The sequence below is a fragment of the Apiospora phragmitis genome (assembly GCF_038363925.1).
Source record: "Apiospora phragmitis strain CBS 135458 chromosome Unknown utg000007l:1.0-2108841.0:1.0-2111359.0, whole genome shotgun sequence".
Classification (NCBI taxonomy): domain Eukaryota; kingdom Fungi; phylum Ascomycota; class Sordariomycetes; order Amphisphaeriales; family Apiosporaceae; genus Apiospora; species Apiospora phragmitis.
In genome coordinates, this window is record NW_027117405.1 from 643,603 (window position 1) to 671,229 (window position 27,627).

At 54.4% G+C, this 27,627-nt stretch overlaps 10 protein-coding genes across 10 annotated transcripts; 5 read left to right on the plus strand and 5 right to left on the minus strand.

The window, feature by feature from the left end:
* Positions 1-1,049: 1,049 nt before the first annotated feature.
* Positions 1,050-1,259, minus strand: PG994_007163 (uncharacterized protein; the record flags this gene model as incomplete). The annotated part of the gene is made up of 1 exon (XM_066858572.1): positions 1,050-1,259. One exon carries the CDS (start codon positions 1,257-1,259, stop codon positions 1,050-1,052), a length of 210 nt encoding a protein of 69 aa, XP_066715514.1.
* A 470-nt stretch (positions 1,260-1,729) lies between these two features.
* On the plus strand, positions 1,730-2,245 carry PG994_007164 (uncharacterized protein; the record flags this gene model as incomplete). The annotated part of the gene is made up of 1 exon (XM_066858573.1): positions 1,730-2,245. The coding sequence occupies one exon, from the start codon at positions 1,730-1,732 to the stop codon at positions 2,243-2,245; it is 516 nt and encodes a 171-aa protein (XP_066715515.1).
* Positions 2,246-3,092: 847 nt separating this feature from the next.
* PG994_007165 (ankyrin) lies at positions 3,093-4,784 on the plus strand (the record flags this gene model as incomplete). Its single annotated transcript, XM_066858574.1, has 1 exon — positions 3,093-4,784. One exon carries the CDS (start codon positions 3,093-3,095, stop codon positions 4,782-4,784), a length of 1,692 nt encoding a protein of 563 aa, XP_066715516.1.
* Positions 4,785-5,614: 830 nt separating this feature from the next.
* Positions 5,615-7,412, minus strand: PG994_007166 (carboxypeptidase S1; the record flags this gene model as incomplete). Its single annotated transcript, XM_066858575.1, has 5 exons — positions 5,615-5,679; positions 5,773-6,039; positions 6,139-6,906; positions 6,993-7,069; positions 7,138-7,412. 5 exons carry the CDS (start codon positions 7,410-7,412, stop codon positions 5,615-5,617), a joined length of 1,452 nt encoding a protein of 483 aa, XP_066715517.1.
* A 1,242-nt stretch (positions 7,413-8,654) lies between these two features.
* Positions 8,655-10,272, minus strand: PG994_007167 (uncharacterized protein; the record flags this gene model as incomplete). The annotated part of the gene is made up of 3 exons (XM_066858576.1): positions 8,655-9,804; positions 9,915-10,023; positions 10,098-10,272. 3 exons carry the CDS (start codon positions 10,270-10,272, stop codon positions 8,655-8,657), a joined length of 1,434 nt encoding a protein of 477 aa, XP_066715518.1.
* A 1,116-nt stretch (positions 10,273-11,388) lies between these two features.
* On the minus strand, positions 11,389-11,685 carry PG994_007168 (uncharacterized protein; the record flags this gene model as incomplete). The annotated part of the gene is made up of 1 exon (XM_066858577.1): positions 11,389-11,685. One exon carries the CDS (start codon positions 11,683-11,685, stop codon positions 11,389-11,391), a length of 297 nt encoding a protein of 98 aa, XP_066715519.1.
* Positions 11,686-14,859: 3,174 nt separating this feature from the next.
* On the plus strand, positions 14,860-17,378 carry PG994_007169 (acyl transferase/acyl hydrolase/lysophospholipase; the record flags this gene model as incomplete). Its single annotated transcript, XM_066858578.1, has 3 exons — positions 14,860-15,420; positions 15,460-16,077; positions 16,146-17,378. 3 exons carry the CDS (start codon positions 14,860-14,862, stop codon positions 17,376-17,378), a joined length of 2,412 nt encoding a protein of 803 aa, XP_066715520.1.
* A 1,219-nt stretch (positions 17,379-18,597) lies between these two features.
* Positions 18,598-20,388, plus strand: PG994_007170 (uncharacterized protein; the record flags this gene model as incomplete). Its single annotated transcript, XM_066858579.1, has 3 exons — positions 18,598-19,623; positions 19,725-19,892; positions 20,026-20,388. 3 exons carry the CDS (start codon positions 18,598-18,600, stop codon positions 20,386-20,388), a joined length of 1,557 nt encoding a protein of 518 aa, XP_066715521.1.
* A 2,732-nt stretch (positions 20,389-23,120) lies between these two features.
* On the plus strand, positions 23,121-24,594 carry PG994_007171 (uncharacterized protein; the record flags this gene model as incomplete). Its single annotated transcript, XM_066858580.1, is given in 4 exon segments — positions 23,121-23,440; positions 23,483-23,753; positions 23,772-24,161; positions 24,187-24,594. 4 exon segments carry the CDS (start codon positions 23,121-23,123, stop codon positions 24,592-24,594), a joined length of 1,389 nt encoding a protein of 462 aa, XP_066715522.1.
* A 222-nt stretch (positions 24,595-24,816) lies between these two features.
* On the minus strand, positions 24,817-25,062 carry PG994_007172 (uncharacterized protein; the record flags this gene model as incomplete). The annotated part of the gene is made up of 1 exon (XM_066858581.1): positions 24,817-25,062. One exon carries the CDS (start codon positions 25,060-25,062, stop codon positions 24,817-24,819), a length of 246 nt encoding a protein of 81 aa, XP_066715523.1.
* Between the last annotated feature and the right edge of the window lie 2,565 nt (positions 25,063-27,627).

The window sequence follows — 27,627 nt, forward strand, 5'->3', positions numbered from 1 at the left end:
CAAGCTCCTGTCGCCGCAGAGCAAATGCTCCCTTTCGTGCACTTTACTTGAAACAAGAGCGATCGGCAATCCTGGGCACTGCAATTAACCCTTGGATAGACCACGGTTGCAAGTTGCTTGTTCGGTCACCCCTTGTCCGCCCCTACTAGGCAGGCTGAATCAGGTAAGAACTAACCACCACCTTCGATCTAATTGAGCATATCGTGTGAAGATCCTCGCCCACCTCATGCTCATGCATTGATTGCAGAAAGCATAGCATCCACCTCTTTTAGCTGTGCCACCAGGATCCTGCCCGCCCTTCCATTCCTACCCCAGACCTGCAGAAATGCAGGACCGCCAATCGCACCTGACGGAAGAATGAGCCCATATCGATTGACTCTCGGTGGATGGGCTAACCTGGGAACCCAGTTCGTCCCTCTTTGAGAAGAGGAGGAGCCCGTCTCGGTTATAATGATGGGTGCCCGCCCACCGCCTCATACAGTAAATAAATGCCAGGACGTCTGCTGCTTGCTGCTCAAGCTGCCGTCACGTCACGTCACTGCATCGTCCCGAGCACTTGGTCCGTTGCACACACAAAGGCTGTGAACCGATGATCCCAGCAGTCTTCTAGGTCTAACAGCACTGTTCCTTGCAGCCTGCCAAACTTGAAAGTTCTGTCGTGGAACCATCCTCGTCCCCTGGAGGAAACATTGATCGAGAACCGCAGCAAGCATCTGGACTAAGGTGTAAACTGTCAAGTTTGATCATCCCGAAATCCACAAATCCCAAGCCCGAAGACCTCTCCCATCTTCTGAAGGGGACGAAAGCAACGTGCCTTCACTTGCTGGTGGTTGAAGAGCACGGAATCACGTCACTGTCCCTTAGCTGGCGTCTTTAGTGTGTCTCAGGTCCGTGGTGGAATATATAAACGCCTTTGCTGTCGTTTTCATCTTTTGGCCATCCTGGAACCAGCTGCCGAAGATCCACCCTATTACTCGATCTCTAGGAACACGTCTACCATCTATCTCGAAGCAATGCCGTCGCCATCAGTCCTCAGCGCAAGCCGTATGCTAGGCTATGCTGCTGTTCTTGCCCAGGCCAGCTTGGGAGCCGCCGGTCCTCTTCCTGGGGCTTTGGAAGGGCGCCAGGTTGCCTGCGATGAGAACAATAGTCTGCTCCAGCAATTCCGAGTCACGTCCCATACCGCCGAAGTCTCCTCCTTCTGCAGCAAGTACATCCATGCCGAGGTAAGCCACACCGTCACTCACTGTTCTGCACATTAGCTAACTTAAGCTCAGCCTACTGCAATGGCGTCTGCTCCTGCAGCTGCCGGTACAGTTTCTATCGCAGCCCATCCCATGAAACTTTACAGCATGGAAGCGTACCAGACCGGCGCCGCTCCGCTCACGTACGGCTCACCTCCCACCGCCAGCCCAGTCCCAGGTAGCCCTGGGTGCTTCGGACACGCCGGCGATGCCCCCTGCGCTGTGTCCCAGCAGAAGCGCTCCGTACCTACGGCGCCGCCTATGTTGCGTGACGTGCCTGTTGCGCAGAATTCTCCTTCCTCTTCCGCAGCCGACGCCCTTCCCAGCTTTGTCGATTACGCAGTACCGAGAGCGAGCGTCAGTAGCGCGTGTTCGTGCCTGATCTCTAGCCCTAGCTCTACTAGCTCCGTCAAGCGGGCAGCAGCAGCAGCTGCTGCCGCGTCTACCACCTCGGCATGCACCACCGTGACAGGCTCTTACCCGCGATGACGGTGCCCGCGTTCTGCAACCCGTCCCTGCACACGAACGCCCCGAGCCTGGTCAACCCAGGCGACGTCCCGGTCGCGACGGCCACGGTCGGCGCCGTGAGCAACAAGGTGGACTGCTGCGCGTCGTGCGCGGGCATCTTCAACTGCGTCGCGTGGCAGTTCGTGCCCGTCCACGGTGGGGAGCCGTCGGAGAAGCTGCCGGGCGGGTTCGACCCCTGGGGCCGCGGCGACTGCCAGGTGGTTTATCACACGGGCGCGCCCGACGACGCCAAGAACGTGACCATGTCGGACGCGCTGGCGGTCTGCCCGAACGGCAAGGTCCACGAGATGCTGAGCGGCAGCAACAACCCGCCGGTGGCGGCGTCGGGAGATGGCAGTAGTAATAATCAGCAGTGGAACAACGTTTACTTCAACGGGTGGAATCAGGGCGCGTGTGGCATGCCCTTGAATGCCGGCGAGAGTGGGGAGTCTCCGGGCATGGGAGACAAGTCGAGTCTTTGTCCTGGTAGTTGAGGCAGTGTTGTAAGATAGGATTGTATGATTGAGGTATGCTCGATACATTGGGTACCTGAGTTGCTGTGGGATAAATGAAATGCCTTCTGGTGCCTACCTAGGTATGTAACCTAATAATCTGATTGACGTGTGCTATCACATGGTTTCCATGCAGGAACTGGAGAACGATGATACGGCTAATGGGCTCCTGGACTACCTTGACTTGGCTGGAATTGTTGCTTGACCACGACCCGTAGGTATATATGTAGGTTAACAGCATGGCCCGACAGTTATATGAACCTGTATTAAGAGTGGCCGCAGCCCAGAGCTTATCCTATTGATTCCAGAGGATTCGCGATCTTGGAAGCGATAGTAGGTCGCGATCGAGTGTAACGTTGTGTTACTCAGTCAAGAGTATTCTTGCTATTCAATCTAGGAGTGACCTACTTGACAATGGAGCATAATTCCATGATGTATCATTCAATTATCCATCTAGTCATCATTTCATTCGAGCACAGCATCCAGCTGACGGGCAATAGTAAGTGCCTGAACTTCATTCCTTAAGGTACCTATGTAGGTACATGTAGTTATAGCTAGAATAAGGCGCCTGGCGTCTCGAAGCAAAGCTGCTGTTCTAGTTGACATGTAGGACAAGAACCTATCTAATGGGTCGATTGTGCCTCCCTTAAGTATCAAACCTCAGCTTCCTTGCCATCCGATTGTCCCCGGGGGGAACCGCAACTGCCTTCCACCTTTCCTCACGCGAGCTCCACCCGAGTGGCTTCCGAGTTGCTTCAAATCAAGGAAATAATTAAGATCACCAAGAGAGGGCTTGCTAGCTGGATCCCCTCAATCAAACATCAACAACATGGCAGCAGACCTTGGTGGTGGCATGCTGGACCGCTTGTCCAACGAACTCCTCTTGGAGATCGTCGACCTGGTTCACCTCAAGGTTCTGAGCAAACTCATTCGTACGTCCAAGCGACTTCACCAGAGACTCAACGAGTACTTGTACCGTTCCGGCATGAAGCGCGACGGCCGGCCTCTGCAGTACGCGTGCAGAAAGCAAGGCCGCGAAGACATCATCACACGCGTGCTGTCCTACCATAAGCCAGAAGAGCACGCAGGCATACTAGCACACCGTTTCCAGTACGATTATGACTGTTTCGCAAGAAACAGGACGCCGCTTTTGGTGGCAATTCACGGCGCCAACGTACCAGCAGTCCGCATACTGATCGAACAAGGAGCTGATGTCCACCAGCCCGAGATCTGCGCAACCACCACAATCACCAGCTTTCCTTCTCCTGTCATTTTCATGCAGCCAATCCACGCCATCTTCCAAATCTCGAGGCAACCACAGGAGCAATTCGAGATCATGGAGCTGCTTCTACAGGCAGGCGCCGATGTCAATGCAAAGCCTCAATGCCGCAGCACCGGCCACAACGTTTACACTCCGCTTCTGCTCGCCGTCCTAAGAAAGGCGAATTCCCGCATCGTCCGCTTATTGCTGACCTCTGGAGCCAACCCGACCGAGGGGTGCGGTTTTGACACCTCCGGTCCGCCACTTGGCAGCCAGAACCGTAGTCCTTTGTCCCCCTTCCGCCTATTCCTCCACTTACACGAGGGCTTCACCGACGACCTATACGAATCAGCCGTCTGTTTTGTTAAAGCCGCAAAGCACGATATAGACTCAGCCAACTCCATGCTGCTTGAATGCCTCAGACCCCACGAGGATGAACGTTGGGTCAACATCATCGGTCTGCTCCTCAAGGCTGGCGCCAACCCTCGCATGACCAACGACGATGGCGAATCTTGCGTGGTCCATTTCCTCCAGCGGCACCTCGAGTGGGGTCCTGAATGGGATTTCCGAGCCATTTACGCCACGACACACGAGAATTCGGTCAGATACGACCGTGTCCGGAAGGTAACCGTACGCATTCTTTACCTGTTTGCCAAGGCCGGAGTTACAGTGAACTATGCCGCTGGACCCAATGAACGGACACCTTGGATGGTGGCGGCTTCCCTTCAGCACGAATTCGAAGAGCTATTCATCAATATACTGCATATGGGAGCCAACGGACAAATCAGGCAGGCCGATGGAGGAACGGCCTTCCACCTAATGTTCAAGCATCCTGGCCACCCCCAGAAGGAACGCATTGCGACGCTCGTGAGTATCGGATGCCCCATCAACGCCAAGGACCGCGACGGAAACACGCTGCTGCATATGGCGGCTCTATCGGGTATGGTGGCCGAGAGCTGGTTGCCGGAGCTCATCAAGTACAGGTTCGACCCCTTCGCAAAGAACCGTGCCGGCCAGACCTTCATCGACATACTTTGCTTCAAGCCGGCTACCTCCTTCGAGCCCCAAAAGTACGATCATAAACTGGACGCCTCCTTGCGACAACAGATTGGTGATGCGGTCAAAGTCTTTCCCAAGCCTCGGTTCCCTCGCAAGCTCTCGTCGTCGAACCATCGTTCACATCGGAAAAACAGGGCAGGGGACCCTCGAATGACAAGAAGCAAGAAGGAGGATGAGCGTTATCACGTAGGATCAACATGATGGAAATACCAAGTCGCTTTTTGAGTTGAGGAAAACATTCAGGGGGTCATAGGGACTGGATTGAATGAATCAAGCATCATTGTATTATAACTAGCTAACCCCTTGGTACGTGTAGCTACTCAGTGGCTATTCAGTTGTATAATATCAGATCTCAGCCAGTCAGTCATTCCATCAGCCGTCGCTAGCTGTTCCGTCTCCAGTCAGTCGAACCATTGCTATTCATTCTATCGCCATGCTGTAATGATTCCGTACGGGATTGATCATTCTGTCCCTGATTTTGTTATCGCCGATCGATTGTTCTATCGCTACACGTAGGTATCCCAACTACTGAGTTACCACCCAGGCTTTCTATCCGTCAAAGTCAATTGTACCAGACCACCCACGTTCTGACCCTGCCAGTCAACTCCCGCCTCCCCTAGCCCATTGGCGCCGCGCTTCTTATGGTTGCCTGCTTGAGAGAGCTCCCTCCGTCGAACATGGGACCGAGTTGGAAGCTCCTATCATCTAACAGGGCTTGTGTCACCACATGGAGGCAAGCAAACACCAGATACCAGCCGCCGGAATCAATCAGCCATGCAGTCAGTCACTTTATAATCAACATCACCTGAAATCTCAAGGGTACGCGACGGGCTGCAACAGTAGTGCACGATGAAGTTGAATTCGGTAATTCTTCAACAGAGCCTCATCGATACTTTGCAAGAGTTTCAAAGGTGCAGAGCATAGGAAAAGGGTTCACAATCATATTCGCACTACTATTACTAGAAGATGAGTACTTTGTAATCAAACCGGCTGTAGGGTTTTAACTGTTGCCTTCATTCATCAAGGCCTTTCTATGTCGACGAGGGCACATTTCCCTGCATAACCTGCATGAAAACCTGGAGCGACGCTTCGGGTTCTGGAGTAGCGAAATGTCATGTCAGTCTTCCCGTCACCCAAGTAAGAAACGGACAGAAAAAGAAAAGAAAAGAAGCAAACAGAAAATACGTACGGTAATAAGGCACCTCGTGCCCAGCCTCGTACACGCGCATAAAGCTCAGGTTCCCGGCCGTCTTGAACAGGCCCTTGGCGACGCCCGCGACCTTGTAGGGCTTCATGGTGGCATTGTTGAACTGCGCGCTGGCGGGGTACTTGACGGCGTTGGCTACGTGGAAGTTGCCCATCCAGTTGCAGATGTAGTCGGCGTCGCCCGCCCAGAGGAGGACCTGGATGCCCGTCTGCACCACGGCGGACAGGGTGTCGAGGAAGGACCGGGCGTCTGTGTGGTATTTGATGTTAGTATCTCACTGAACGGGGGGGGGGTGTAACGTGGTGGCGGGGTAGCCCCCGAAAAGAAAAGAAAAAGAAGCCTGCTCACCGTCTCCAGTCCGCCCAAAGCCCTCCCCCGGCGCATTCGGACAAGCCTCGAACCGAACCTTGGCCCCGATCTTCTGCATAACCTCGGGCCTCCTCAAGTAGTCGACATACGTGTTGGGCGGAAAAGGGTCCTGCGACGGCTGGCGCACATCGTACGTATCGAAATCAGTGATAGCAGCAATGGGGTTATCGATCTCGTTAATACAGATGCTGTCGGCGTCGGCGCACTCGGCGTCCCCGCCCGTGGCCACGCACTTGTCGAGCGCGGGCCCGCAGCGCGCGTCGAAGACTTCGTACAGCTGCGCCGCCGTGCTCGCGTTGATGAGGGGGCGGTAGCTGTTGCCGACGGCGAACTCGATGCCGGCGCGCTCCTGGATGGTCGAGTCGAACCAGCCATTATTAATCCCGACGGCCTTGAGGGCGAGCTTGTCCCCTGTGACCTCACCTGAATCGATGGCGGCGTTCTGGGTCTGGATGTAGTGCGCGAACTCGGGGCCGTAGTGGCCGCCGTAGCTCTCGGTGAAGATGCCGAGGTCGCGGCACTCGTACTCGGGGAAGTTGGCGTAGAAGGCCTGCAGCAGGTTCCAGACGTAGGGCGCCGCCGTGACCGTGGAGTTGACCGGGTCGTCGCCGTACGAGAAGCCTGTGCCGATGGGCTGGTCCACGTACAGCATGTTGGCGTAGTTGTTCCAGCTCCAGGGGTTCAGGCTGGGCTCGGTCTCGTTGTTGTAGAATTGGCACGGCCCGTGTTCCTGGAAGAGCCCGATCACTGTGATGAACCTATTTAGTACCACCCCCTTAATATCGCGCCAAGAAACATCTCAGGCCGCCTCCGAATGGGCTGTAAGTACTGACTTGAACTGCATCCGGGACCGCCATTGAACCAAGTGACGAGCGGAGCCTCGGCAGGCTTATTGCGCGCCTCGAAGAACCTTCACTCGTAGTCAGTACGGAGAAAACACCGTATCCTGGCTTGCCGGAGTAGGGCCTCCTCACTCACCAGAACCACATGGACATGTTCTTGCCCACCTCGAGGTAGCCCGAATACTGATTGACGCCGGGCGTGGTCTCGCAGATGCCCGAGTTCTTCACGAAGGACATCTTGGAGCCCGTCTCGTGGTGCTCGAACACGTTGTACGAGACGCCATCCCGCTCCTCGATGTACCGCTTGTTCAGGTGCGAAGACGAACCAGCAGCAGCAGAAGCGGGCGCCGCGACGACCGTCTGGGCGACTGCCGCGAGCAGGGCAGTCGCAATGCCTCGACACCAACGCATTATTGTGTCCGATACCAAAAAAATTGATACAGCCAAACACAATTGAACCAAAATGACACCTCTGCCTGGGGATATTCTCGCTGGGATGATCAGATCTCACTGCTGGCTTTTCCGGGACGGGCCGCAGAGAGGAGGCTTGGCTTATGGCGACGAAGGGAACAAGTCACAATCAGGTGGACAAGACCTCGAGAAGGAAGGAAGGCGTGGTCAGGTAGATATAAGCTCGCGAGGAGTATATAAAGTCAAACCGAAGCCTTGTGAGATAATAAACCAACCGCATGAGGCAACTGCTTTGCGGCAAACCCACCTGCCGGTACAGCTATCTAGAAACCCCACACAGGATGCGTGCATCAATGGGAAGAAGCAAGCAGGCGACCAGGCTCTGTGTATCCGTCCTCCGCCCGCCGCGGCCAGGAACAGATAAAAACAGCTGACCCAATCAGATACGGCGATAGGCAATTTCGGATGCTATCATCATCACTGCACCGAAGAACCGGGAGAACCTGTTGATGCAATTTCACACACTTCGATGGGGCGCAACGCCGCCAGGTCAGGTCTGCGGCATCGCATGCAAGCTGTCCCGATTAGGAAGGTAATTTAGAACAGAGTCGTATCGTGATCTGATGATCGGCGGCCGCCATACCAGCACCCCCGCGCATCCAAGGGCCATGCCAGAGAGAGCGCTCTACTTCTGAGAGCGCGCACCGGCTTTCCTGAACGCATGTGGCTTGGGAAGCGGCCTTGGCAAAGTCTTGCGAAAAGCTTGAGCGAGATGTAAACATACAGCAGGCGCTGCGGGTAGCTTGTAATCTGAGACAGGTTTCTCAGCTTCGTAGAATATCCCGAAGGCAGTTGGGGAGTAATGTCAAGGCTGACAGCCCTTGCTGGTTTTCGGGGCCGGTAGCCGATCGCAGCGTGATCAACAACAAACTGAGAAAGTTGTATCCATAAGTGTAAGGTCAAGTACAGTAAGCCATCGCTCTTGGGTGGCCAAGCGGTTGCGACTCTCCTGCTTCCTACGCAACTACACTTGGAAAGACTCGGTAAGTCCCGAACGAATTGGACGGTAAATCAAATGCATTCACAAAGACGCTACAACAAAAACAACAACGAAAGATACTAGACCGCGTATGGCTTTGCTCATGAAGTCTTGCGCAATCCGAACATGTCTCTTACAATCGTCACCAGCCCTTTGCTTACGGCACGGAACCGTAGGCAAAACAGTGGCGACCCTGCCCTGTTCTAACTCGGCAAGGCCGCCGTATCCGGTAGAGCCGACCTATCCAGAGGAGTCGACGCATTCGGCAATGCTGGCACTTCCGGCAGAGTTGGCTTCTCTGGCGGATTTGACGTATCCGATATGGTAGACTTTTCTGGCGGATGCGACACATGGATTCGAGTCGCATCGTTCTTGGTCAGCGACGCAGCATACGTCTCGATGGCGCTGCGGAGTTGGTAGATAACGCCTTCCTCCCACCAGAAATGGCCCGCACCGCTAATCTCCACGTCAAGGAACTGGGAGCCGGCATGCCCCTTCAGCCGCGCCGCCCACTCCCGGAACTTATGCACCTGCAACATCCCGTCCTGGTCGCCGTATACGGCCAGGGTCGGATTCCGCACCATCTTCTGTTCGGCTGCCTCGACTTCGTTTTGCGGCTCTGCCGTCTCCTGGCCCTCCGAGGAGTCTGTTGCGAGCCGGCCCCGCTTGCGAGACAAGCTGCCAAAGGGGTTGGGTATACTCATGGTGGCCAAGTTGGTCATCAAGCCGATCGGGGGCGATACTGTTAAATAAGCACTGCGGAACTTGGGCAAGTCCGTGACTACTTGCATGCAGTCGACTTCATGATGTCCGTCGTGCGCAGCAATGCCTGTGCTGTCAGATTTGGCCTGGCTCTCGCGTCGTCGTCGTCGTCGCACGAGCTTGGACCGGCCTAGGATATCCTTGACGCCCTTGCGGATCTTGTCTTCGCGCTCAAAGGAGCGTGATCTCCTCACCTCGCGCCTTTTGCGCGGGCTGCCAGTGTCCTCGTCACCTCCGATGCGCATCCCTAGCGACCTCCTGGGCGATATCGGAGTCAATGCAAGCCTGATCTGTTGTTCTGCCAGATGCTGTGCCCGCAGGCGGATATCGGCGGCGGAAGTGTGCACAGCGGGACTGTGGAACAGAGCCAAGATGGAATCCAGTGGGGGGATCTTGGTAGTGACGGTAGCCCCGTACGAATAACCGCATTGCAGCAGTGTTGGGCAGGACGACGTGTGTCCCTCAGCGAAAGTGCGGGAAGGGAGGTTTAGATAATGGGCGTAATAGGCCAAAAACCCCACCACGGACATGTAATCGCCTTGTTCGGGCTTGGAGGTCCAGGACGTGCGGCCACCTGATTTCGAGGCACCTCTTTTCAATGTGTGTCAGTATTGGGGTTTTTACCCGTACCACATATGTGGAAGGGCGATATACAGCACCATGCCACTTCTCAATCTGGGCCAAGAAGTCATGTGACTGACCTGAAGTTAAATGTAGCCACCACAAACCCCGCCTGAACTAGGATACTGCTAATGACATCGACGATAGGGTCATCGTAAGAGCCGCCTAGTGGCGCATAAGGATGGGCAACTATATACGAGTTAACATACTCAGGTAGCCATTTATAAAGATGATGCTGGTTTAGCGATCGTAGGTTTGGCTACCGATTGCGATGTGGCGGCCCCATGGCGGGGCAATCGTGTCGTCCTCCGGAGATTCAGATTGCGATTGTGATTGAGGAGGGGTCAAGTGGCTCGGAGGGTGGAAGATTCGACAGTCGAGCTTGTGGCCATCATGAATAGAGGGAATGGTGAAGCTCAAGGCGGGCTTTACAAACATGGTGACGATCCGCCGACATGTTGGTGAAAACAGGCGCAATAAGGGGGGAGAAACAAAACAAGCAGGCTGGGATGACGGAATTGAGTTGATCTTTTGTTGCTGTGTCTGTCGAATCTCCGGTGGTCTTCTGGAAGGCGCTAAGGTTAGGGAAGTTGCAGTGCGCATTCGCATTCCCTGGGAGAGCGAGACCGACTCTCCACGACTTACGTCAGTCCCCGACAGGGATGGCCAAACAAGCCCTGACAAGAAACTCCCGATGTGTGCCTGCCACAATGTAGACGCGTTTCTCACAAACAAAAAGCTATTTATTTTTGTATCATTTCTAGGCATTGGCATTTCCCCTATTTGTCCACTATGGCCTACTTTTCTATAGTGAGTGCTGCGTCCTAGATCTCACGTAAGCCGAACTGATTACGACAAATATCCCAGGCAGTTGGGGAGCGCCTTTGTAACGTCAAAATGTGAATGCATTTTGTGGACTGGGCCTCAGATTATATCATCTTGCAGGCTCAAACACCATGAACCCAGGAGAATTGCCCTTCAGGATAGGGGAAGAGCTGCAGGGTATTAGAACCTGAGTAGGACCATAGACAGCCTCCGCCCAACTCACAAAACTGCAACCATTAATGACAATGCCAGTCAGCATGGTTAAGTTTCTTAACGAAGTGCAATATCGTTATACAGCATACATTGTACATAATGTGCTTAAGACTATATCTGTTCGAGAGGAAGCTAGAGATGTCAAAAAGCAAACACCTCATGTTTAAAGTGGATAGACACCCGTCCATCCAGAGAGGCTCACTGTGCCAGCCATACCTACCCACCTACTCAGTAAAGACGTGCTAGCCGCTGTACCAATCCCGCGGCTCCTCGAGGTAACCAAACCCCAGAAGGCCCATAGGAAGACGGCATCCGGAGCCAGCATAGCTTCCTGGACTGTCCATACGTGGTGGCACCAGGGGCCCTTTCTGGGACTGATCCGGCCCAAGGCTGCCATGGCGGCTCTGAAAGACTCCTCTGACTTTGTAGACGTGCAACAACCTCTTTGGGACTGGTCTTGGAGGAGGCAGAGTTGGTCTCGGAGCCGGAGCTAATTCCCGGATCAAAAACCGCTATCTACTCCAGAACCGAGACGCCCGCTTCCGTACCGGCGAACTGCGCTTCGTCCTCGAGCTCGCCCATCCACAAGAACGCGCGGGTGCAGTCCGAGTGGATGGCGCGCATTCGGCTGACCTCGGCGCTCTTCTCCCGGGTGTTGGACTGATTGATTGCACAGCCGATCGACCCAAAGCGTTCGCGCGGGCCGACGCGTAGCGCAGGCGGACGAGTATGTCCTCTAAGCCCCTCGGTGATGGCCACTTGCTGCCGCCCGTCGAGCTCGAGAGGCGCCGCAGGGTTGGCTTGATGCTCCATACGTACGGAGAGGGCCTCGTAGGGCTGATGGTCAACGAGCGAGTTCGTGAGCAGTTCGCAGCGAGGAGGCTTGTCCTACTCGCCGGGCAGGAGGAGTAGGAGGCGGAATTCGTCATCCGTGAGGGTGTCCATCGCGAAGACTTCCAGGGCGGGGAGTTCCTAGGCTTCTTACAAATACCAGTCAAAACATCTTTACCACAATGCTGATAGGAATTTGGCAGAATATGTGTTTGAGCTAAGTCCCTATCCATATTCACTACACTACTTAGTTTGGTGAAAGAGTCCGAAGTGCTATCCAATACGGACCGCATTACTTGGGATAGGTGGGTCACATCACGGAGTTCGGCCGGCCCTCCGCGGCCATGGCTGATCTACGATATGCCATCATCTTCGTCCAGCCGGGCACATGTTGTAGCCGGTCTTGTTGCAGGTATGGAAGCCCATGATCAAGATCTCAGTCTCGTTAGACTAGCGGGCGCGGTTGGCCGGCGCTTCTCTATGGATCGATGTTCGCGACGACTCAAGGTGCCCATAAGCTTGTTCAATTCTTGCCTAAATCCTTACATTTAGGCTACGGAATGAGTCCGAAGCATTGTGTGCAACTTCCTTCTGTCAGTAACGGGCGAGCTTCTTCGGATCTACAGAAAGACAGAGAACTCGATCTTTGGTCCTCGTAGGACGGCTACAATATTTCATATACTATTCGATTTGAGTCGCGATGGATTGTTGCGAACCAAACGAGACGGAATGCCTGGCCCCCGTACTAATTAGTTCGTTGCTCTCCAGGACCAGGAACACAGAGACAGCATGTTTGACAGAGTCATCGTCTATTTTGCCCTGAATACGACGCTGCATTTACCCGCCAACCCAACGCGTGTATGCAACGTGGTCGGGTGACGAAGCTTCGGGTCACCTTTGCCAATAGGCATCCAAGGAGAGTATGCGCGGTCCGTGGCAGGAAATTGCCCCGGAGAAGTTCAAACAACGCGGAGATGCAGGTGGACATCTGACTCGAGATGGCACGTCGGAGAAAGGCAGACTGTCGACGATCCAGTTGCCAGTTTCTCATTGTTCGTCTTTCTGAATACGGAAAGAGTTTCACATGATTCATGGAAGAGGGAAGAGCGGAGCTGAGTCTCCGATGCCACAGCTGGAAGAGGGAGTGTAGCCCAGTCGGGCAGAAACCCGGGGAAGTACCACTTGGGACGGCTCTGTGCTGTAACCTCTCCCCACGGGGATCATTGATCAGTGCTTCGAGTTGCCTTTGTAGGAAGGAACGTTTTCTTCTTCTTCGAGGGGCAGAACGCGGGGCAAGCCGCACGAAGGAAGATGGAAAAGGGAATTTTGCACGTTCCGGGAATGAGGGATCTCGATGGTCATATACGCTATCCCTCCATTTCAAAAACTGGAGGCAAGTCTTGAAGACTGGAAGCAAACATGATTTCATGCAGCTCGTACGTATGTAAGAAAATACAAGTACATAACATCACGGACATAGATACATACATGCACAAACAAGCACCTCGCACGGCAATGGCTCCGACTAGAAGCTCGGAGGCGGCGGCACATTTTAAGCTTTTCCATGAGAACATGGATTAGGCGACATGGCGCTGCCTAGTTCCCGCCATTCTCTTCTGACAGGCCGACCTGGTTCACGCACGACATTCTAGTTAGAGTTGTTCTTTTTTTTACCTTTGAAGCAATGGAAAGCCATAGATCGACGGGTCGTTCCAAGGCAGCGCAGCCTCATAAGTCATGGCTGTCTTGGTATGGTGTGATGCTTGCGTACATAACTGGTTTATTAGCCCCCAAAAAGGCAGAGGCACCCGAAGCCAGACAGCTATGTCGAGCAATCCTGTCTCAACAGCACCCACCCCGCACTGCACAAGCATTGTCTGGTGTGACCCCGTGGTCGGCCCTTATTGGATCTGCCCGTCGCTGGGGACGGTGTGCTGGGTCATGAGTCGGACAACTTGGTTGTTCGTTCTCCGTATTCTTGGTGCATCCACGAATGGCTCATGGTAATGTTGTACTGCATACATCCTGTGCTTCGGCTGCCCAAGTCTCTGGACCTGCATCTGGCTGGCTGGCTGGCTTCTACAGACCTTCCTTTGACACGTAACTATCAATCTGGCCTTACGATGCGCAAGACTGGAGGATAGAACCTTACTTGTTTGTTAGTGCCACAACAGCCTCTACCCGAATTCCAAGGTCAGGAGTACGTGTTCAATATTGTGGTCGTGCAGAGTTGTAAGGGGTAGAAGGCTATCTGAACTGGGGGTGACAAGGCCTTTAATTGGGGGCCGCATGACCTTGTGGGCTCACTGTGGGCGGGCCAAATGCGGGCGGGGAGTTGGGGGTCAGCAGGGGAGACGGGACACTCGAGATGCCGGCGCTGATCTCAGCTCGGCTTAGGTGCCATCCAATTGAGCTCGAACAGCGATCTCGATTCGTCAGATCAGGGTCGCTAGTCTCGCTAGAGTCGCTAGAGTCCTTAGGAGTCTTGGACTAAGCTGCCCGCTCCCAGCCCACCCCAACTCGGTCCCCTGTAGTGCCTAATGTCTTTAATGTAGCACTGCGCTTCCCCTCTGACGTCTAGGCCTGCAGGGCCCAGTCACTTTAATCAACAATAAGTCTTTGTCAGAACTATCCCGCCCTATTCATTCAACACGCTTCGTCTTCGTCGTCGTCGCTCCTGTCTGTTGTCGTCTTACTCTTTCCGACCAGGCAGCCAGTGCTTCGCTACCACGGCGATCCAACTAATCCGCCGCATATCTCTTCTCTTAACTTGTGTGTATTCCTTTCGAACTGCATATACCCTACAAACCCGCTGCGTCATCCATCCGTTTCTCCGACGTACAATCCCTCGAATTACTTCTGGCTTGTCGCATCACATGCGATAACACCACACCAATATATCCTTGCGACGCAACCCTCTTTCACGTCCCCTCGACTTCTCGAGTCCTTTATTTACGAACGTGCATAATATCAATACAGCCAATACTCCACGAGAGCAGACATTGGGACTACAACTTCACCGCCTCGGACGTTTGGGCCACCGATCTTGCCGAGTTTGGAGACCGCCAACGCAGAAGGGCCTAGGATGCTCACCCGTCAAGTGCTTCGACCGTTCCGATCTCACCCAATCCAGACTCTGTCTGTGTCTTCTCCATCATGAGCGAGCTACTCCTCCCGAGCCTTCGACTTACCTCGCCCTCGTCCCGCAAGGTCCAGTCGAAAGGCGACTCTGTGTCCAATACAACATGCCCGCAGACTACTGCGATTTCGGCGACCGAGTCTCTATACAAGGCCCTTAGGAGCTTGAGCAGTCTTGCTTTCCCATACAAGGATGGCATTTCCGAAGCTGAACGCGAAGCACAGCGGAAGCTGGACGAGCGGAAACAAATCCTTATGGCAAGGTTAGAGAGTGCCGATAACTATGGCCAATGGGAAACGGCGGCGCAAGAGCTGGATGTTCTGCAAGGAAACGAGGAGTGGAAAGCCGATACATCCAGCGGCGATTACCAACCAGACTTGATCGAGTCGCGGTTGAGGGATCTGGACACGGCACGCACCAATTGTGACCTACGTGGCATGCTGCACCTCGTTCGAACCGCTTTATCAAGAGACCTGGGAGGCATGGGGAACATCGATCTTTACAGGCACTCGTACTGTGGCACCAAAAAGCTCATAGAACGATATGTCAACTCCACGTTGCAGACCATTGCCGCCGTGGTAGAGCGAAGTGCCCACCCTCTTCCTGGGATCTGAGAGACCAAAGACCTCCTCGATGCCGTTCTGTTCGCGCGCCAAAGCTTTGGGCGGAGCGCCCTCCTGCTGAGCGGCGGTGGGACGTTTGGCATGAGCCATATCGGGGTTTTGAAGTCGCTGTTTGAGGTGAAACTGATCCCACGCATCATCTCCGGTGCCTCGGCCGGCTCCATCGTGTGCTCTGTAGTGTGCACAAGGACAGACGACGAGATACCCCAGTTGCTCGAGGAATTTCCTTACGGAGACCTGGCGGTCTTCGAAGAACCAGGCAACGAGGATGGTCTCATGGCTCATGTCCGCCGGCTGCTGACGGAAGGCAACTGGTCTGACATCAAGCATCTGACCCGAGTGATGCAGAATCTGCTGGGGGACATGACGTTTCAGGAGGCATACAACCGGACGAGAAGAATCTGCAACATCTGCGTGTCGCCTGCGTCCATCTACGAACTTCCCCGGCTCCTCAACTATGTCACGGCGCCCAATGTCATGATATGGTCTGCGGTTGCTGCCTCGTGCTCGGTGCCATTGGTGTTCAGCGCCGCGCCATTGCTGGTCAAGAACCCCATTACCGGAGAGCACAGCCCGTGGAATCCAACGCCTCAGATGTGGATTGATGGATCAGTCGACAACGATCTACCCATGACTAGGCTTGCCGAGATGTTCAATGTCAACCACTTTATTGTCTCCAGGTCAATCCCCACGTCGTCCCGTTTCTCGCCAAAGAAGATGCGCCATACCCTATTTCGGACCAAGATCAAGCGCATTACGACAATGAAGGAGATTGGTTGTCCACCATGACGCAATTGGCAAAGGGAGAGGCTCTTCATCGTATGCACATATTGGCAGAGATTGGCATCTTCCCGAGCCTTGTGAGCAAATTGCGCTCCATTTTGAGCCAGAAGTACGCTGGTGATATCAACATCCTTCCTGCGATGGGGCTCTTGGATCTGCCCAAGATTCTGAAGAACCCAACGATAGGTTTCATGCATCGAGCATGTCTCTTGGGGAACGCGCCACCTGGCCCAAGCTGGCGCGCATACGTGACCGCTGCGCGGTGGAGCTGGCCCTCGATAGAGCTGTACATGCCCTGCGAGCGCGGGTTGTGTTTAGCAAAAGCCAGGTTGACTTGCGACGAATGGCCACAGGCAGTCTGGTCAACCCATTCAGGGGCAGCGAAACCTTCCAGCATGAATATGAACCTGCCCCCCATAGAAACCGTGACAGCGAAGGATAAACTGAGACAGCGTCATAGGCGATCGAGCGGCAGTTGTGTACAGCCTATAGCCCTGCCGCGGCGCCTGGACGACCCCTATAAAGTTACCGATGATGACACAGATGTGGAAGAGCGTCTCGAGATGGCCTTGCGGAAACCGCACGGGAAGCCGAAGCTCAAGCTGAAGCGGTACTCTAAGAGCCAAGCCCTTCAAACCGGCCCGCTTACGACGCCCCATCTATCGTCGGTGAACGAACCCAACGCCTTCGACTTTGCCCAGCCTCCATCGCCCGTCGATCCCCAAGCTCCTGAAGGCAGCACCGCGCTCGGACCCGCCGACTCCCTGTCGGCGCTCAAAGCGTCCGAGGTCGAGGACAGCCCTGATCCGACGACAACCTTGGATGAAGCATCCACGATATTTTCAAGCCATGGCCCCAGCCACTCTAGAGAGCTGGAGACTAGTGATCACTACACTTCGGATGCCGATATTGACAGCCGCAGTGACGACAGCGCGCTTGGCCCCGGTATCGTCCGTTCGCTTAGTGAAACTGCAACGGACAGCGACAATCCGTCGCACCGAAGGGACGAATCATCCCACGGAGCCCCGACACCCAAAGAGGATATGTTCTCTCGTAGTCGCCGCGAGAGCAGTTCTTGGAACGGGATCTTTGATCCCGTCGACCTGGGGCCGGCCTCTGGAGCTGACTAGTGGATGACGATGGTACCAGCTCGGCAGCAGAGCACACAAGTGGCGAGGGGCGAGACGAGATAACCATCGTGGAGTATCCTGTAATGGACGATGATGAACCCGGCGTTAGTTGGATGGAGATATGAGCTTGGCTTTGGTTTTTGGTTTTGGCGCTACCAGGCAGGCTGGAGGATCCCTCGAGCTTTCGTTCCCGTTCGCCACTGTTGACTCCTTCCTGCATTTGCATTTTCTCGGCTGGGAGAGAATGATGGTTTCGAGCACTATACGCATAAGCCTGCAATAGGCGAAGGGTTGGATGGGACCTCCTGCATCACATTAGAGTCCTACTTCGAGTCCAGACGAGACAAGGGACTACTGTACTGGGAGGTTATGACAACTAGAGTAAGAAGGGCATGCATTATTATTTATAGCATATCGTTTATAGCCGGTACATTATGCATCTTATTATTATATTAGATACAACACACCGAAATTGCACGCACCCGAGGAACCGGTCCTGGATATGAGAATCCCCCATCTGGGTACAGGACCCAGAGACTGCCAGTACCCACACGCAAACACGCCCGGCGTTGTTCGCCGCCGCCGTCAGTGCGAATATTGTGTGATTTCGCGGCCTTCCTCTTCGGGTCTAGCTGCCAAGCCCAGTGCCGGGTCGCGATCTTGGCGATGCCGCCGGTCTGCAGTGTAATTGCCAGAGAGCCAAGCGGACATAAGACGGCTTTCCTTCCGTATGCGGCTCGAAAGTTTGTTATCTCTTGCGGGCTTTCTGGGAGGACCCCTCTCCGATTCCTTGGGGTTGGCTTCGGTACAGGATTGGGGGAAGCTGTCCAGGGGAGAACAGAACAGAGCTCTGGACCTGCCTGCCCTCCACCCTACTATGAACAAACATATGCAGCCAAGCGATACACGTCGAGTCGTACAACTGCGTCCAATTGGCAAATCACATTGCTTGGAGATATGAAATCCCAAGCAAGCAAAAGCTCGCAGCACGCGACTGGCTTGGCGGATGGTAGAAATACCATGTTGCCGCCGCGGCTGATTCAGAAAATGTCTTGGACTTGATCTTCTTTTCTGGCCCTCAAGCAAAGCCTACCCCCCTCTCGCTTGCCGTTCTTGCCCCTCCCGTTTCTATATATCTCTCCCTTCCCTTCGTCGTCTACTACTCCCTTATCCTGTTTGTGCGTCTTCGAATGTGAAGACAACCTAATCCACTGGTACTATGAAGACCACAACAGCCCTCCTCGCCGCCACGGCAACGCCCGCCGTTCTAGCCACCAATGGCACGTGCAAGCCCTACGTCACCTCGGAGGCCCTGCAGGACCTTATCCGCCTCGAGGACCTGCTGGCGGGCAGCCAGACGCTGCAGGACATCGCCGACGCGCACGGCGGCAACCGCGCCTTCGGCGGCGGCGGCCACAACGCCACCGTCGACTGGCTGTACGACACGCTGCGCGCGACGGGCTACTTCGACGTGGTCAAGCAGCCCTTTGTCGAGCTCTTCTCGGCCGGGTCCGCGACTTTGTCTTCCTCGTCCTCTTCCTCTGGCACTAACAAAACGGTGTACACGCCCAAGACGCTGACGTACACGCCGGGCACGGGCGGGCAGACCCTGTCGCGGCCCGTCATAGCCGTCGCCAATTTGGGCTGCGACGCGGCGGACTTCCCGGCCGCGGAGGCGATCGCGGGCAATATTGCGCTGGTGCAGCGCGGCTCCTGCGACTTCTCGAAGAAGGCGTCGCTCGCCAAGGCCGCGGGCGCGGCGGCTGCTATCGTGTACAACAACGTGCCGGGCGAGGTAGCGGGGACGCTGGGCTCCCAGAGCGACGCCAACGCGCCGATCGTCGGGATCCCGCAAGCGGAGGGCGAGGCGATTCTCTCCGAGCTGTCCACTTCCGGTACTCCTCTAGTGCTGGACCTGTTCATCGAGTCCATCATCGAGAACCGCACCAACTACAACGTCATCGCCGAGACCAAGGCGGGCGACAAGGACAACGTGCTGGTCCTGGGCGGGCACTCGGACTCGGTGTTCGAGGGGCCCGGCATCAACGACGACGGGTCCGGGTCCGTGGGGGTCTGGGCCGTGGCGCAGGCCTTGACGCGGTTCCGCGTCCGGAACGCCGTGCGGTTCGCGTTCTGGGGCGCTGAGGAGTTCGGCAAGCTCGGGTCGTTCTACTACGTCGAGCAGCTCAACCAGACGGGCGAGGCCGAGGTGGCGAAAATTCGGGCTTATCTTAACTTTGACATGGTACGAAAAATTACCGACCAACCCCTTTTCCGCTTCTTTACTTGTATAGGAGATGTTTTTTGATACTAATGATCTAATGACTGTTTTCGCCACTACTACAGATCGCCAGCCCCAACTACGTCTACGGCATCTACGATGGCGACGGCAGCGCCTTCAACTTCTCCGGCCCCGCCGGGTCCGACCAGATCGAGCGCGACTTCGAGGACTTCTTCAAGGCCAACGGCCTGCCCTCGGTGCCGTCCGTCTTCAGCGGACGGTCTGACTACGCCGTATGTGTATTTTTCTTCTTCTTTTCCTTCTCCTTTCCATTTGTCCGACTCTTCTCCGTCACGGATTAGACAGCCAATTCCGCCACCCCCCAACCCCTCCTCCTCACTAACGACCCTTGAACCCAAAAACCAGGGCTTCATCGAAAACGGCATCCCCTCCGGCGGCCTCTTCACCGGCGCCGAAGTCCTCAAGACCCCCGAAGAGGCCGCCCTCTTCGGCGGCGAGGCAGGCGCGCCCTACGACGCCAACTACCACCAGGCGGGCGACACCATCGCGAACCTGGACCACGGCGCCTTCCTCGTCAACACCAAGGCGATGGCCAACTCGGTCGCCAAGTACGCCATGAGCTGGGCCAGCCTACCGGCGGTGCACCTGCCGCAGCGGCGGTGGTCCGCGGACCGCCACCGCGGCTTGAACAACGCCAGAAGTGTGGCGGGACACGGGCATGCGCATGCGCATTCGGGGCCTTGTGGGCAGGCGGGGGATGTGATGTAGGGAAAGTTCAGGATAAGAGAGAAAAAAGGAGACCGAAGCATTTGCCCATATTCCGGTTATAATATAATGTACAGTCTTGCACATCTAGTCCCTCATGTTCAAATATCGCCCATAGTGGTATGTAGCTCATATTAGCCTCGCTCATCAAGTATACTCCCGGGTATTACCACGGAAGTGGATGCAAGATGCATCCCCAAAACCTCCAGCATATAGCCTACGCTACCCTAAATGTATATAACCCATTTCTCCCGAGGTACATAGATACCCATCATAGCTTCCTTCCCCTGTTCTTCTCCTGTAGAGTGCCTGTTGAGCAGGTTGCCTGCTTAGACAGCACCGTGCAGCTTGGACTAGACGTTCCGGTTGTGTCGCCGGAACCCGAACGTGGCCAGGCCGAGGGTCAGGCCGACGATGATGAGGATGGCGATGGTAAACTCGGACATGGTTCCTGTTCTCCCCAGTAAGTCAGAAACTCTCCCGTATTTCTCTTTTTGTCACGGAGAAGACAAGACGGATACGTACAAGGCCAAGTAAGTATACACGAATCGCGTGAGTGAATACGAAAATTATACTAGTGTCTCTTAGATGTTTGAGAGGCGATATTTGGATCCAGTGTAGTTGTGAGGGGATTAAAACAGGCTTCTTAGCTTGTGAAGAGCCTGTGGGACAGCAATGCTTGCTTGAGTCAGTATAGCGATGGATGTTGCACTCCAAGATGTGCGTAAAAGTATAACGAGGCAAGTAAGACTCTGTTTGGCCGTGTCAGGCTAATAAGAAGTTTTCTTGACTCCATCAAGGCTTTGTGTCTGGGAGACAAAGGTGCCGGGCAAGCAACCGGACGCGGTGAGTTAGGTTGATTTACTGAAGATGCCTAGACCTTTGTTATGAGACAAGACGGGAGAGAAGACAAAGGCATTCCAAAAGTCCTTCTCGATCCGTGAGAGCCACGTTTGCTACTGCATAATCCTTGGAGTTTTGAAAGCATCGCTATTGTATCTCAGCTTGTAGTGTATCGTATTTAGGGGGCAACGCAAAAAATAGAGCGCAATGGGAGATTTAGGTTTTTTTCTTGTATCCTCTTTGATGTTGTGAGTATTTTATGAATCAGGCAGTCATTAGATACCCCTGAACCACTTGTGCCAGCACACTCATCTTGCAAGTAACCTCCTTGATGAAGCACCATGTGTAAGAAGCCTGTGCCCAGTTAAAGATAGAGAATATGAGGAAGGTCCGCCATCCGGTATTGTCGATTGCATGAGGTGTTATTTAGAAGAAGAAAAAACGGTGTTGAATAACCACCACCTGGCAGAACCCACTGATGTGTGTACTATTGAAGTTATCCATGTTGCTCTAGATACACAGGGTTAGTAGGATGAGTAGGACTGCTAACCTGCCGCGCAGGCCTTAGGAGTCCTTGAAGGAAAGATCTCGTGTATATAAATCCAAGGGACCGGACCCTATGAGATGTCAAAGCTCACTGTGCATTCCGCAAATCAGCATTGATTTTTTCCAGAGGCAGGTAATGACAGTGAAGTAGCTAGGTAGCCGGTATCTCACTAGCTGCAAGATAGGCCATTGCTACTGATGACCCTGAAATCGTAGCCCCTGAGACGGTATCCCATTACCACACCACATCACACTGCACACGATATTTAACCCACTATGGCGAGTCTATGTAGAACTAGATGCGAAATAAGAGATTTCCCCTATGTTCTTAGATGGCTGGTTAGTGAGCTGTATACTCCAGTGAAGTACCTAACTATCCATCTGCTCCTCGACAATCGTATCATGGTTACTGCTGCGATGGAAATTCGGTATAGCTGGTTACTATATATATCATGGGCTATAGGGTAATAAAGACGTCAGTATCGATATGCCGAGAGGACTCGCGGGTAGTTCCAGACATTCCGTGTAAGTGCGCCGGAAACGCGGCGATGCGAGTCAGCCCATCATTTCTGGGTATCATGGCAGCACGAGTCATTGCTAAGTAAGCTCTGCGTAGCATGTCACGCACGCGATGATGGTTCCTCTGCTGGGTTGGGGTTGACACTGGCTCTCGACTGCTATTCGCCTGCTTGCCTCGTTCAAGAAACTTTTATTCGGGGTTATCCTCGTTATGTCGTCCGCTAATAGTTGCCCCATGGCGGTCGGTTCCACCCGACCTCAGTGGCCCCAAATGCAGTAGTGTTGCCGCAATGGATCACCCGGAGAGCCACTGGCAAGAAAATCTCCGAGGCGACTTCCGTACTCGAATAACGGGGTTGCTGAGTACGGAGTACCTACTGTATCTCTCGTTGCCTGTAAGCAACGGACGTCGATCTACAGTTCGACTTCCCTAAAGGGTATCCCGGCCACGGACCCCCCGCACCGCCCGTTACAGTAAGAACTCCAGGCTATGTTAGTTAAGTCATGTGCTTGAAGTCTCAATGCTACCATCATGGCTATTTATATTTTCCGTGTGGTCGATATGGCGTGTAAGCGTCATAAGGTAGCGGGTGCCGGTGTGAATACTTGACGAAGTACTGGACCTTTTCGACTTGAAGATGTCTCATATCTCAATGTCTCCCTTATATGAAAACCCGAGCGACCGATCAACCCTACAGCTACCCCTACAGCAGCGTTAGTCAACACTTATCCGATTCGCATTTCAGGGGTATGTGGCACCTAGATCAATTATATATCGGAAAGACTTAGTAGTACGGAAGAAAGACACGACCGTCCCACTGGAACCAATGGAAACCAACCTACTCCTCCGACCACTGCGACCGGTAGGGACCAATGGACCTGTGACGCCTCCTACCGTTTCCATCGCCAATCTCTCGACCAAGCGTCAGACATGCCTGCAATGCCGGATCCGCAAGGTGCAGTGCGACGGGCAGCCGACGACCTGCGGCAACTGCCAGAGGCTGGAGTTCGACTGCTCGTTCCGCCAGACGACGGTCGGTAGCGCCTCGATGCTCTCTTCGACTCGACATGGGGCCACGGCAGGGTTGCAGCTTCCGGGGCGTCGGCGTCGGACGCAGGCATGCGTGCACTGTCACACGCGCAAGATGTGATGTCTGGGAGGAAATCCTGAGTGCTCCAACTGCATCAGGAAGGGCCTCGTTTGCACGTATCCTGCGTCCTCCGCGTCGAAGAGGCGACAGCAGATGACAGATGCCACCTCCTCCGAATCGCCCGACAGTAGTCGCCACAGCTGGGCCTCGTTATCTCCAGCAGCAGCCGCAGCAGCAACAGCCCAACAAGATAGAGGCACCGAGGGAGCGGCACACAGGGGAGGTAAAGACGTCCTAGATCCGACCATCACCAGTGCCTCCTTCCCCTTAACAGCCGCCGCGCCGGACCCGATCACACTGAACAAACTCGTCGAAGACTAATTCGAGCACCTGTCCCCCCTGCCATCGTACGCCTTCCTCCACAAGCCGACAGTACAACAGCGGTGCCAAGACGCAACCCTCGACGCGCCCCTGAAGCTAGCCCTCTGCGCCATAACCGCGCTGCTGCTACAGCGCCCCGCCCACTGCCACGACCTATGGGCGCAGCAAGCCGAGCACCAGCTCCTCCACGGCCCCGCGGCGCTGTTCCGCCGCCCCTCGGTCGCCCGGCTGCAGGCGCTGCTGCTGCTGATGCGCTACCGCACCGAGAGCGGCGACTTCGCGGCCGCCTTCATGCTGGCGTCGCTGGCGGCTCGCGGCACGCGGCGCGCTCGCGCTGCAGCACAAGGGAGCCCTGAACGAACCGGACCCGCCGGAGCCGCAGCCGACGTCGAGGCTGTCCGAATTCGCCAAGTCGCAGCAGAAACTTTCCGTGCAGAGCCTGCTGCTGCAGTCCGACTTCGTGGACGACAGCGACGAGATCGCCTTGTCTAACCCAGGTAGTCCATTTGACCAGATTACCACCACCACCACTTCAGCAGCAGCAGCAATTCAGTCTGCTAATACCTTCGAGGTACCGATTGTGACGACGACATCGGTACCGAACCCTCCACCACCACAACAACCCCCGAGTGGTTTTGGCGCGGATCCTACCGACTTCTTAGCCATCAAAAACGACGGCAATAGCTTCGATTCGGGCCTCAGCCAGGGGAGCGGGTCCGACATCACCGACGACGACTTCGTCTTCAACCCATGGATGGGCTTCCCTGAAGGCGGCAACCTCTACATCGGAATGGGCATGTCGTGGAATATTGACCAAGAAGACTATTGACGTGGGAAATGTACAACTCATGTATGCAGCATACACAAGTACTTACACTTGGACAATAATGATATCAGCGGGAGGAACTCCGAAACCCAATACACTCCCTCTGGTGCTGTGCTGTGCTGTGTGCTGCGATGTGCTCGGATGTTCAAAGACGTGCGTGAGATAAGCGAAAGAAATCACTGGTACTTCAAAAATCAAGTAGGCATGTTTTCTTCTTCTTTCTTTTTACCAGGTCCTACCTGTGCCTCTCCTTCGTCTCAACGTACGCTGCCGCCGCCTCTCGCGCCGCCTCGCCTCCTGCTCCTCGCGGTTCCACGTGAAGAGCAGCCGCAAGGCGACGACGGACCCCCCGAGGAAGACGCAGATGAGAATGGCCCCTAGGGCGTTCCAGTACCCGATCTCCATGATATCGAACCACCTTCTTGTCTGGGCCGCCGCATCGGCAATGCCGCGTGCCGTTTCTCGTACCATGTGTTCTCCCGTCAAAGAGGGGGAGATCTCTTGGAGCTTTTTATGTATTAAGAACATAACATACTGGGGCTCAAGTGAGCGAGCGAGTGAGAAATAAAAAATTTCAACAGTCGTGCTGCTGCTGTTGTAGTGCTGGTTGATCTGCTGTTGTTGCTGTATTGGGTTGCTGGGTTAAGTACTTCATTGAGGCCTGAACTGAAATATTACGAAAGCCAGAGAAAAAAAGAAGGGAGCAAGAGCAGCAAATCAAGTGCAAGCACGACATCTTTATCAGAATGATTTCAATCTTGCTCTTCCCAGTCACCCATCATTGGCACACGCCTGGGTCTACCGGGCTGCGGATCACAGAGAGGCAGGCGTGTGCAATCAGTCACGATGGCACGCGCCCACTCACGGGCGCTGTGGTGGTGGAGGCAAGCAAAAAAAAAAAAACCCACGCGCCCGCATCCGTCTAGAGCTTCCAACGCATCAATTACCAATTGCAGAGGACTTGGCCCAGTCATAACGGCAACGGCGGCAATTGGTATCGAGAGCCGATCACTGCTTGGATGGCTGCTGCTGCTGTCGGGGGCGGCGTCTTTCCTCTACAGTAAAAGAGGTAGATGTAAGGAGATGGATCTCTTCAACTCAACACGCTTGCACTTGCGCTGGCTCCTTTGTGGTTTGGATTCAACCTGTCCTTCTTTGGTGCAAGACAATGATGATATGTTTATATACCCAGGTACAGTTGAATTCTGTCATATACGACCATATCTTGCTGAATACTAGGGATCCCGTCCGCTCTCCCATATATAAGCAGCAGAGAGCCGAATTAGTACTAGGGTCGGTGACGACCTGGGAATCCTCGGTGTTGTATGTTTTTGACTTGTTTTTTGCCCTATCGTAGATCCGGATCATGCGACGACAATCAAAGATTAAATGACAGATTCACAAGCGGACCGGCACTGATGATTTTGAGCGGTAGCAGGCTTGTTACCATAATTAGTCCGTACGGATTGGGGAAGTGGAATAGTTGACTGAACCGAATCCCCGTCAGGCGATCATTTAGTCGTTTCATAATTAAAAGAGAGGTTTGAATTTCGTGACATGAACAGAGTCACTATAGCTGATGAAATGGCTATTTCTATCCTAACAACATAAGCGGCCTATTACATAACGTTTTGAGCATGGTTTCGCATTTTCGTTTAGGATCTCAATCTGTCTGGTGGTGGTTGGCGGATATGCTGGGTAGTAGTAACTTGGACGACTATCCAGATCTCGGCCGAGCAACTACTTCGCGAAGCTCAAGATCGCCAGGACACACAGGTGAAGGCGCCTACCCAGCGCTTTGAAGATCTGGAGGAGCTGCACGAATTCCAGGGCCGGTAGCTCGGCAACGAGCCGCGGGACGGCGCCGCCGTGGTGGGATGATCTGTGCGCCGCGCCGTGGGCTGTCGAACAAGCCCGGCCTCGTCCCCGTCGCTGCCTCGTGGGCCTCGCTGTCGCCGTTTTCGTCCGCGCTACAGGGATGATGAGTGAATCGCCATCTACCTTAAGGCATTGCACTACCCACGTGTTGCTCAACAGCCAGATATGTCGATCATTACATTTAGCTGGCAAACTCTCTCTCAGGGCCTAGACTCTGTAAAGGCCATACGAAACAAATTGATAGGTAATTAAAACCCACAAATTGCCTGAGGACTCACTTCAAGATAGCACGTGCACACTGCGCAAGGGGGCGGAGTTCTTACTTCTTAATGGATAATATATGATCTAAATTTGAATAGATTTCGCTGTTGGTGTTGCTGCTGTTCTTGTGAAACGAATGACTGGTTTGCCGACCTTGGCTGAGGATGAGAAGGTATAGAGTTCGTCGTCCAGCGCGTGGTCGGTCTTATTATATAGCTATGTCGTCGGTCCCGGCGGTGCGGCCGATGGGATGACTGTCATTCGCCAAGGTTGGCCCGACCAACGACTCCCACGGTACACACCACTTGCTAGCTATTGCACGCTAGGGAAGTAGAGCCACAATAGACAGATCTGGCTGTCTCGCTTTGAGCGTGTTGAGGCATTACCAAGAGGCTGATGCGCTGGATTGCCTGCTGTTCATGTGGCAGCTCGTATTCACGCCGCGACGTGCTTTGTCTTGGCAACACCGAAGCTACAAAGTCGCGGATAATGTCTTCCTCGCTCGCGCATCCTGGTTGACCGACAGGAAAGGCCAACAGCGCTGTAAGGAATCGAACCCAACCTCCATATATCAGAGTACTGATGTCCGATGTGCGTGAGTTGATTCCGGAGTTCTTCTATCTACCGCGACGCTCAAACCTAGCGAATCGAGCTTACCGTAGACAGCGTCCCACGTGGCGCCGGCTCCAACAGTCACGCGGGACTTGTCGGCGCTGAGCTCGACGGAATCGAGACCCCGCATGTCGACTACGTAAATAAGCACACGTACACGATTTTTCTAGTTTGTCGTCACCAGGCAAGATCTGAAAGCAAAATAATCCCGTACAGAATGGTATTCCTCAGTTTCAGTCTCATTGTCCAGTAGTACAAGCTATGTCGTCAAGGATGCCGTCTTAG